General features: G+C 37.3%; 1 protein-coding gene across 2 annotated transcripts in view; it reads left to right on the forward strand.

Annotated features, from left to right (window-relative positions):
• DIDO1 (death inducer-obliterator 1) overlaps window positions 1–11,342 on the forward strand; it is a 51,594-nt gene that overhangs the window by 30,121 nt on the left and 10,131 nt on the right. For both annotated transcript variants that reach the window (XM_026862020.1, XM_026862019.1), the window contains exons 8-16: window positions 2,173–2,635; window positions 3,546–3,705; window positions 4,261–4,377; window positions 4,606–4,713; window positions 5,180–5,315; window positions 5,435–5,978; window positions 6,843–6,996; window positions 8,017–8,106; window positions 8,766–8,961. In XM_026862020.1, coding sequence (XP_026717821.1) covers window positions 2,173–2,635; window positions 3,546–3,705; window positions 4,261–4,377; window positions 4,606–4,713; window positions 5,180–5,315; window positions 5,435–5,978; window positions 6,843–6,996; window positions 8,017–8,106; window positions 8,766–8,961 — 1,968 coding nt within the window. The remainder of the gene's footprint in view (window positions 1–2,172; window positions 2,636–3,545; window positions 3,706–4,260; window positions 4,378–4,605; window positions 4,714–5,179; window positions 5,316–5,434; window positions 5,979–6,842; window positions 6,997–8,016; window positions 8,107–8,765; window positions 8,962–11,342) is intronic.

Consider the following 11,342-nt stretch of genomic DNA (forward strand, 5'->3'; position numbering starts at 1 on the left):
GGGGGGGGGGGGGGGGGGGGGGGGGGGGGGGGGGGAAGAGAGGCAGAGTAATCATTTAAATCTATTTTATAGCAAAATCTTCACATTTTTTGGAAATTATTTAATATGGCAGGGGTTTTCATTTTACACTTTAAATAGTTAAATCTCAGAAAAATTCCTCAAGGTGCCTACTTGTAAAATACTTCTCAGAAAAAAAAACCCAAAAACCACAGGATCATAGGGAGAGTTTCTGGATCCTCTGGTGGCTTCTTGTGTTCCAGCAGGAGTTCAGTGTACACCCTTATACTTAGCCTTGCAAAAGTTCAAGTCCAGTATCATTTCTTAGATCATCTTAACCACCAGTTTCTGTATTTGTGGTGAAACTGCCAGCAGCAAGAGCCCATTTGAAGAAACAGGGGTTAGAAGCATCTTCTGCTGGAAGCATACGCTGACCTTCAGAGGGTACCTGAACCTGAAGGGTGTGGGACAAAGGCTGCAAGACTCTTTCCTCCCAAAATGAGGGAGTATTACATGATGTCTCCTAAGCATTCCAAAGCTTCCCCGATTTGAGGGATATTTCTAGTGGAAGCTTGTGCTGGTTTGTAGGGTTTCTTTGAACCAGACTTCACCAGGGGTGCTTTGTCCCTTTCAAGTCCACCTCAGAACAGATAGATTGGAACATTTAGACCATTCCTGATCACTTCTGCTCTCATTTTAGCAGATCTGGAAGGTGAAGAGAGACCATTTGGTCATAGAATCATAGAATGGTTTGGGTTGGAAAGAAAGGTCAGCTAGTTCAACCCCCTGCCACAGTCCTTGGTAAAGTTATCAAAGCTTCAATTCCTGGATCTTTCCCAGGAAGTGAAAGAAATGAAGTGTCCTGCATTTTGCAATTAGGGCTTCTGGGCTAATTTGTCTACAAACCTTCACTAGTTAAAACCATCAGATTTAAAATTAACTTGTTAACTGATTGGTGGTTATCTACAGATTTGTGAGAAAAAGGGGTTTTTAGTTGGCTTTTCTGATTGAAACAATTGTATTTCAGGAGTTGTTTTTCAGTAGTTTCCCTCCTTGTTTGAGCTGTCAGGATAAACGTGCTAGTGTTAGCCCCCTGTAACTTTGATGTCTTGTAAGTGATGTTTTGTTTGCTGGGAGTGTGTGTGGTTTTGGTTTTTGTTTTGCTACGCTGAGTTGTTCCTGTCAGTGCCAGAAGGTGGACAGGTGAAATGCAGTTTAAAGAAATTCTTGTTTTTGAAGTCCCAGGCAAGTATAACTTCAGTATGTGTGAAAACCGGAGCCTTTACTTACCCTTTGTAAACTTTCTTGTGTATCGATTGTTATATTAACATTAAGGAAAAAACAAAAAAAGGAAAATCTGAATATTGTGAATGGGATAGTTTGAGAATGGTGGGAATTAGATGGCTACTGCCTGAGCAGCAATATTAATGTTTAATTATTTCATAAACCTAGAATTTAGCTAAGAACTGAATAGGAGGATCTACTGATAGTTTATGGCAGTGTCATCAGTATGATATTCATGCTAGCAATCAAATAGATATGTATTTTTTTATTAAGCAGTCTCTGTGCTACGTAATTTGTCTTTGCTCTTTAAAATAAAAAAATCTGGGTGAAAGGGTTTATTAATTTTCAGTAATATCAAACTTAAGGTAATATTAATGCAGTTTCAAATTCATGAGCTCTGTCATCAGGTCAGCTTCTGTAATAAACCAGTGTTCTAAGGTGCTATGAGAATTTTTCTGGTGAAATCTAAAATGTGGGAATATAAATTGTATTGTGGGTTTTTTTTCCTGTGGGGTTTTTGTTGTGGTTTTTTTTTTTTAATGTGTGGAAGTTTTTTTTTTTTTTTTTTTTTTTTTTCCTTAGCTTACATGAGTAGATTGCAAATAAAATTTTCAACCTCTACAGTCGAAGTGGAACCCTTAAACTCTGGTTGGCCTCAGAAGGATCAAACACAAATTTATTTAAAAAACCCCTATGTCAACTTCTGCATGCTTTAACTTTTTAAAAATTACTTCTTAAAAGTCTAGTGAAAGTAAATAACTTTAATTGCCTACCAGATAGTTCTTCTCTGGAGATGTCGTTTATCAGATTTTTCTTTATAGATTGGTACCTGGTCTTCATGAATAGGAAGTTATGAAGTTTCATATTGTGTTTTCTTCTTTGTTTTAACAGCTCAAAGGGAAGAGAAAAGGAATGAAGATAGAGCAGAGCCACCATCGAAGAAAGCTGTTACATCTGTAATGGAGAAACAGACATCTTCTCTCACCAAAAATCTTCCTTCAAAGAAGTCCCCATCCTTCTCTAACACATCACTAACCAAACAACCACTTAAACCTTCTGCTGGAAGTTTCAAAGGTGTCATTCCCAAGAAACCTTGGCCTTCATCAGGCACTGCTCCTTCATCAGGCACTGCTCCTTCAAAACATTCATCTCTTTCTCACGGCCCATCCGTTTCCAAAAAACCAGCCACATCTTCCAGTGTGGGTGGAGGACTCAAAAAGCCTTCGCTGTCTTCCATTTCTACCGCATCTGGAAGTAGTCAAGCAAAAGTATCAATTAGCCCTATCCAGTCACAACCCAACTCTCAGATTCGCCAAAATATTCGACGATCCCTAAAAGAAATTTTATGGAAGAGGTGGGAATTCAAAGCACTTACTTTATATAGGAAGCTACAACTAGAAGTAAATGTTTAGCCTGCAGAGTTTTGTTTACATATTTATAAGAGATGTTGAGGCATTGAATTTATACTATGGAATACTACAAGTATAATTGTAATTTCAGGTTTATATTAAAAAAAAAAAATTTTAAATCCTGATATAAATGTGCATGTGAAAAAGCTTTTTTTTTTTTTTTTTTAAAAAAATCTTACTATTCCAGTTATAGTGAGACAGAGTTGAAGAATTAAATTACAGCACAGAAGCTTTTATAATGCAGGTTATCTGAAGTTTTAAAATCTGGTGATGGCAATGTTTGGAGATGTAGAGGTTGTAGGGAACATTTATAGGAGATATCACAGTGGAGGGTTAAAGGCTTACAGAAGCAGAGACTCCCTCCCATCCCAACATCAAAATCAACAACAGCAAACCCTCATCTGTGAACAGCTGTCACTTAGGAAAGGAAAAAAAAAAAAAAGAAAGGCAAATTGTCCCACATTGGTTATTAACCAATAGTTATTATAGACCACTGCACTCTGGTGTTGTCTCTGAAATGGAAGTGCTGTTCACAGTGGAGAATCTAGGACTAAAACTCAAGCACTTGGGCTCCCTGTGCCGTTCCTGACTTCAGTGCCGTGCGCAGGAGTATTGTAAAGGCTGACTTGGTTTCCCAAAGGTCATCCTCCCTGGCTGCCTGCAGACACTGATGAAGGGTTGCTGTCGTCCACAGCTGGAAGTCCTGATAACCTTTGGCTTTGCGGTGTCATTTAAAGGAGTCTTGAGCCCTCACTGTGTGTGGAGGATCTAGGTTAGCTCTGAAAAGTTTTTATGAATGCTACCTGAAGATTCCTGCCTAACATAAATGCACATACCCTTTTTTGTTTTTAACAGAGTCAATGATAGTGATGATCTGGTCATGACAGAGAGTGAAGTAGGGAAAGTAGCACTCAATATTGAAAAGGAGATGTTTAATTTGTTCCAAGTTACAGACAACAGATACAAGAGTAAATACCGCAGCATCATGTTCAATCTCAAGGACCCCAAAAACCAGGTTTGGAATTTCCTTAAACAGTTCAAAATCTACTTTAATTGGTCATGTGTCTTTATTAAGTTTGGGCATTAGTTGTGAATTTTTTATTTACAGAATGGCTTTCTTAAAATAAACACAGACTTTATTAATTCCTCCTCTTGTGGCATTCTGTAGCGTGTGTTGGATACTGCCCATGTATGTGATCATATTTATGCTTTAAAACAAAGAAACAGATACTTGGTGGGATCAAAATATTCACTAGAGAACACTTGAAACGTCTTTTTTCTTTTTTAAATTTCTACGAGAGATATGAAACAGGAGAGTGGCTGTTCAAGTTCTGACATCCCTCTTCAGTTAATACTGACAGTGATGATAATGAGGAAAATTTGTACTTAGTGTTTATTTCATCTTTATTTTCTGGTTGCTGCACTTTTCTAAATTTGCTTATAAGTAGACTCTGTTTTCAATAGAAAGTTAAGAAACTGGAACAGGTTTTGCCTGTTAAGCACTTCAAATCTCGTTAGTTGCCCAAGCGGTTTATCTTCATCATGGCAACAAAGTCTGTTCTGTTTTCAGGGACTTTTTCATCGTGTCCTTCGTGAGGAAATCTCACTGTCTAAACTAGTGAGAATGAAACCAGAAGAACTTTTATCTAAAGAACTGTCTGTGTGGAAGGAGAAACCAGCTAAAGCAGTAAGTAACATAATTTCCCCTTATCTCCTTCGATATGAATTAAGAGTGAGTTCAGTAACCCTTACCACACATATTAGGTAATGCACCATTTTCTTCCTAATGAAATACTAATAATGTTAAATTTCAATATACTTTTTCTCTACCACCAGTCAAATGATAACAAAATATGGAATAAAATTACAAAATAAATATGTGAACTTCTTTCCAAAATGTTTTTGTTTCTTTTAGATGGTAGAGTCAAGAAGCAAATCTCATGAAATCAAGAAAACAGCTGTAAAACGGGAACATGTGCCAGTTGTAAATATGGAGGATTCTCCACCAGTGTCTGATTCTGATGTAAGTATTGGCTGTTGCTTCAGCATGAAGACATCAAGGGAGATACATGGTAACTAGGGTCTCAAAGTTTTCATCAGAAGTGCAGATTGTTTCAGTGAACCATAAGGATATTATTACCAAGCAGGTGTCCTAGGAGCATTTTTCCTTTTAGTTTGAAGGAGTGCAACAACCAAATGGTAGGCATGTTTTGCATGCAGTTCTAAAATGCTGCATGTTTTTCATCCCTTGCCGTCAATGTACAGAGAAATCTTTTATTTCTGAAGGTTAGCTATCTACTTCAGAACTTTAGAATGGAATGAGGACAAATAGTATTTGAGAACTCTATCTGACATAATATACTTTAACCAAGGCCTTTAATATTTTTTTTAAAGAACTGAACTTCATTAATGGTTTCCAAAGTATTTTTTTTTAATGGTTGAAATTAATGATCAATTGGAATATTTTTTTTGTGTTTATTTACTTTTAGGAACAGCAAGAATCAGTCCGAACTGCACCAAATTTACACAGTGCTCCTTCTTTAGATGTTTTTAGCAGTATGTTGAAGGATACAACAAGTCAACACCGAGCCCATCTTTTTGACCTGAACTGCAAAATCTGTACAGGTATCTACATTGCTGACTTTGTGCAGAGTAAAAGTAGTGTTATGTTAAAGTGTCATTTGTTTATTTGCTCCAAACTATTTGTTAAATAGTAATCAAAAGCTTTTGAAATAAATTTATAGGTCAGATTTCATCATCTGAAGATGAAGTACCACCTAAGAAGATGAAGTCAGGGGCTCCTGTTAAAAAGGTGGAGTCGAAATCAAAACCAGAAGTTCAGCCAAAGTGTGAAAGTTCTGCACCAACCCCAGCAGCAGAGCCTGCCAAAGAGGCCGCCTCCGAAATCCCCATGGAAACTGAAGTTGTACCAGTAGCAGAAACAGTTTCTCAGTCAAGCGTAGAAAGTACTTACATTTCTACAACCCAGGGCCATAACAACACAGATTCTGCTGTACCTGAAGAGGCTTCAGCTTTTCCTGCCTCTTGTGCTGGCGGAGTTGTCACAACCGTGACAGTTTCTGGCCGAGACCCCAGGACAGCAATGAGCAGCTCTGGTACCGCGGCGCCAGCCCTGCGTTCTGGTCCTGCAGCTGACAAGATTTCAACAGGGGAAACAAGACAGGAACCTTCAAAACCAATTATGACTGTCCCCAAATCAATATTAACAAAACCATCATCCTCACCAGATCCGAGATACTTAGCAGTTCATCACTCACCCAATATCAAGTGCGTATATTTAATAGTAAGCCAAGCTAACGAATCTCTGATGGGGTTGGTTATCTTCAGTCCCATGAGTCCTGTGCCTCGTTCTCCTCCCCCCAGTCACAGGACATGTTCCACTTTAAAACAGCCTGATTCAGAGTTTTAGTTTACCATCTCATTTACCTTCTCTAGTTGGTAAAATTTTCAGAGTATCCGTGTATGTTGGCAGCAAAGATTCTACAATGTGTTTCAGCAAATAAATAAAACTTGAAGGTATTGTGTAGACTTAGAAGTCTGCATGTACATGAATATATAGGAAGTGTATGTGAGAGATGGTTTAAAAGCATTTCCAGATTTTCGTCCTGTATTATAATACAGTTACATCTGAATTTATGAATTAAAATTAACCAGTTGATCAGTTTGAAAGGAAGTGGAATTCTTTCATGTTCTGAGTATATACAATAGCAAAAAAATGTTGCAAAGTAAATTCTTATGCAGCTGCAGCTAAAAGATTTTTGTTCTTAGCAAATTCTTTTACTTGGGATTGTCTTTCAGATGCATATTGTTGACTCCATTAGTGGGAAATATATAATTCAGACGAGTTAGTTATAGAGTCAGGATCACAACAGTTAGTGCTAAGCTAATTTTATAAAGTCGTATCTTTTGGCATCTTTTTGCCTCTGCAGCTACAAGTTTATTTTTTGTTAGTCCTTGCTGCTTCCGCTAATACCGAGCTAGCGGAAAACATTAAACAAAGCATTTAGTAAAAATTCTGTTGTTCGTTTAACATAAAGTATTTGATCAATAGGAGGAGGGAAGGAAAGAAAAAAAGAAGGGACCATTCTCATTTGTGTTCTGTAACCATTCTGTTTTGGATTTGTTTTACAGTGTTGCAGAGCCACGCTCACCTCAGGACAGCGACACGTCCCTCTTTCTCTCTCGTCTCAACACCATTTGGAAAGGATTTATTAACATGCAAAGTGTGGCCAAATTTGTCACTAAAGCATATCCTGTCTCCGGGTGCTTTGATTATCTTAGTGAGGTTAGCACTGACATGTTTATGTGTTTAGACTAAATCTATACTGTAGTTCCTGTTGCTAGAAAGGCTGGGGTCACTGTATATGTTGTTATATTAGAACTGTAGCAGTGGTAAATGGCATCCCTTTAGTAACAGGAAAAGTAGCTCCAGGAAAAAAAAAAAAAGGCCTTCTAAAAATTCCTCACAAAATTTTGAAGAATTGTCATGTCTTTAACCATGTTTATACATGTGTTAGGATCTATCGTGGAATAATTTCTTTATTTCAGCTTCAGAAAAGAAGTTTTAGAGCCAGTGTTCTAAAGCAGATGTTCTGTTCTCAAACTAGATGGGTCACTGATGTGATCTATTACAAAATTTTGTTTGGCCTTTTATGAAAAATATCATCCTTTTTACTTATTTTCAAATAAAACCAGTTGGATGATACTGTTCTGGGAGGGTATACATTCAAATAATGAGACAGTATAAAGGTTTGTGTTAAAACGAAGAAGCTTTTTTTTTTCTCTGAAGTGCATTTTGTGTGACCGTTAGGAAGTTTCAAACATAAATGTGTGGTTTAGGACTTTTACTGCTAGGCTTGGTGGTTGTTTTTGGTATTGCTTTTGCAAAAAAGAGTTTTACTGTCTTCATGAAAGGCAGCTCACTATAATTCATGTGACTTGCAGTCACGAGTGCAGCATTTCCTGAGAAACTGAAAGTGTGGAGAAAATCTATTTCGAGTAGCAGCTTCCCTACAAAAACAAAGCCAGTAACGGGCATACAGACTATTTGACATTTTGCTGCTCTCCTTGTTTGGGAGTGCCTTTCCTGTTTCATGTCTACTGTTAGGCTTTAGGTAACATGCCGGAATTAAGCACCTTGAAATCAAGCAATAGCCTGTCTGAAATTAGAAATGTGTGTATGAAATTCACTGAAATATAATAATGCATTATCCACTGGGCTGCTGGGATGGGGCAACCTGCACTGTTTTTAAACATGAGTCTCTTTTGGTTTTTCTCATACTACCATGTAATACTTCTTGTTTAGGATTTACCAGATACAATTCATATTGGTGGGAGGATCTCACCGAAGACAGTCTGGGATTATGTTGGCAAACTCAAATCTTCGCTTTCTAAGGTATTCACTTAAAATCCTTTGCTAAACCCAGAAGAAAAATACAGCAATATAAAATGACAACTTTTTATAATATAAATTAGTAAACAGCAAATACTGACATAGCTTGCAGCTGGAAAACCACCACCATCACTTATTCCTTTGAAATTCCTTTGGAATTTATTGAAGGAACATGTTTGTTGAGCTGCAGCTCCTCTTGATCTCTCTTTCTTGCATAATAGTTAAATCTTCATACTGTTTATTAATCATTAATGATTGAACATAAATAACCTGTTTATTCAGTATTGAAGATGGAAATTCAAATTTTAAAGAAAAATGTATGTAATAGATTTTGCTATTAAAACACTTCAGAAGTGAAAAAAATGATGCATAGTTATACAGATACAATCATGAAACTAAGAATTTTCCATTTCATGTTAATTTGAGCCTCAGGTTTGATACAAGATACACAAGTAATTTGTATTTCTGAAAATGACAAACCTATTTCTGTTTTAATATTACCAATTGAGCAACAGTACTCTCTTAAAGCTAGAGTGCTGCCTTGAAAACATAGTTGGAGAGATAAACATACATTTTATTTTTACCCCTGGAATTTGCCCTTTACCGTTTTATTTGCTGGTATGTTGCAGGTTGAATTTTTCCACTTTGCTTTTGTATTTCAGGAATTGTGTTTGATTCGTTTCCATCCTGCAACAGAAGAAGAAGAAGTTGCCTATATCTCTCTCTACTCCTATTTTAGCAGTCGTGGTCGTTTTGGTGTTGTAGCTAATAACAACAGACATATCAAGGATCTCTACCTGATCCCCCTGAGTTCTAAGGACCCAATTCCTTCCAAACTCTTGCCCTTTGAGGGACCAGGTAAGCACAAAACAGGGGAGGTTAAATGCTAGGTAAAACCACAAACCAAAAGTCAATCTGAGACAAATTGTTATTGAATGTTTAAGCATTATGAAATTCTTTTACATAAAACCAATTTTAAAGTATGTAAATAGGGAAAAATTGGAAATCAAACTCAGTACAAGATAAAATTGTCTGAAGTTTACACAGCCTTTTCAGCAAGATGCTTATATGCTATTAGGAGGGATGAGTTTACCTGTAAAATCAAATATGTGGAACAGCCACAATATTGAAAAAAAACCAAAACAAACCAACAGAAACCCCCACCTTCTCTTCACAAACCCATCAATTCACAAAAACTAGGCCCTTACAAGCCATTCACCGTCACTTAAATCAAGCAGGAAACTTAGCCCACAGAGGAGTCAAGAAATCTGTGAAGACAAAGGTAATATTTATAGTGGTTTCAGTACATTATCTCATGCTGTGTATGAATCTGTACGTGCAATAAGGTGCACAGGGTGTTTGAAATGTTTTGTTGTAGGTGGTGCAAACTCTACCCAAACCACTGACTTGTGAGGAGTGGTTTGTTGCGGGGGGATCCACATTGCTTAGGGTTAGTAGGTAGCAGACAGCAGTCGATATTGGCAGGCTACATTATAATCTTCTATTTTTAGACAAAATTACCAGTATTAATGTTTGGCTTGAGTTTGCTCCATGTTTGTGCATTGAACATGGTGACAGAAGAACTGAGAATTCAGCCATGAAACATTCTATTAAAAAATTTGAAGTCATCTGAGGATGGAGGAGGTGCATATGCTTAGTTTCCAAATAAGATTCTGGGATTATATATAAACGTAACAGATTGAGAAACTGAAGCACTACAGGTTACAATGAAGGCAATACTTTGTCGTCAATAATAATGGTTTGCAAAACACCAAACAGTAGGTGTGAAACAGCAAACACACAAGGAGCTGACCTTTCTGAGAAGCCGACTGTCCTCTCCTCCCTAAATACAAGTGTAGGACTAAACTCAATAAAGCGTTCTCAGAGCAACAGTGCCTGGGCCAGGTTTTCATCTGTTACTGGCATATGACTTCAACGACGACAACAACTGATCCATCGTTAGTCAAATGCTCTCACCCCTCCTGGATGAGATTGCAAGGGGCAGTTGCTCTGCATCCTCCGACAAGGTTTTTCTCATACACTGCAAGTCTCTTACCCGTCCTTGAAGAGTGCACAGTCGAGGTCATTGCTTTTAGGCTATAGCTAAAAAGGCAGGATTATTGCTATCTAAATGACAGCAATATAGTTGAATCTCAGCACCTCTCAGTCTTGAACTTACTGAATTCTTGAAAGGTAGGCAAAAACTGTTATTCATGTTTCATAGCCAAGAAACAAAAACACTACGTGCAGAATACTTTTGGCACAGGGATGTAGGCAAAAGACTCTTAACTCATGGACTAGTTTTTTTCCAGCTGGAACAAAATAAATACCCTCCTTTCTGGCCATGTAATAATGGGATTGGCCATTGAGTCAGCCGCAGATGTCCTCAGTCTCACGGGGCTGTTAAATGCCTCCCTAAAGCATTTATCTTTAATATAATAAATATCTGAAGTTATTTATCTAATCACTGCCTATATTCATTCCTGTGGAAATACCAGTTTTCCTTTTTACATTTCCTTTTAGTTTTCCATTATAGGTTTCATTTTAAATGGAACTCATATTTTACATTGGAGGTTGGCAAATGTAGACAAACTACTAAGTATTAGTACAGAAATTTTTAATGTCAGCCTGGTTTTGCTGAGTTTAAAGTGCAACACTTTTTCAAAACTGGAGGGAGTTGCTCAGAAGAAATACAGGTGTCATTTGCAGTTGTTGTTCGTGGAGGCAAATTTTGTAAGTCAGGTTTTCAAATTGAAATTGAAATACATTTGAATAGGCAAAGTGGATTAAAGAATAACAATAGAAACAAGGTTCCAAAGGCAGAGAGGCCATACGAGGTAACAGATTCATAAAAGACCAACTTAGACTTCTGCCATCAACTCACGTGTCTTAGAAACGTCTGTAGCAGCCTTGACCTCTTAGTTGTGCTAAGTTGTGTTCACGCTTTAAAACCAGAATCCAGTATGGGGGGCAAAAATATCAGGTAAGCTGTTTTTCTGTATGTATTGAAACCACAGCATAAAAGACATGTAATCCATACTTTTTAATGACATCTGATGGAATTTACCGCTTCTTCTTTCTTTCACAATCAATAAAAATATTTTATGGAAAGTGATCATTGTCTCCTTAAATTTAATCGTGTTACCTCCAGAGTTTAGCAAGGACTCGAAAAGCATTATGCTTTAGATAGCTTAAAATGATTTGATAAATATGACTGGAGGGGGGGGGCTGTCTCTTAT

The sequence above is a fragment of the Athene cunicularia genome (assembly GCF_003259725.1).
Source record: "Athene cunicularia isolate RWA chromosome 20 unlocalized genomic scaffold, athCun1 chr20_part1, whole genome shotgun sequence".
Classification (NCBI taxonomy): Eukaryota; Metazoa; Chordata; class Aves; order Strigiformes; family Strigidae; genus Athene; species Athene cunicularia.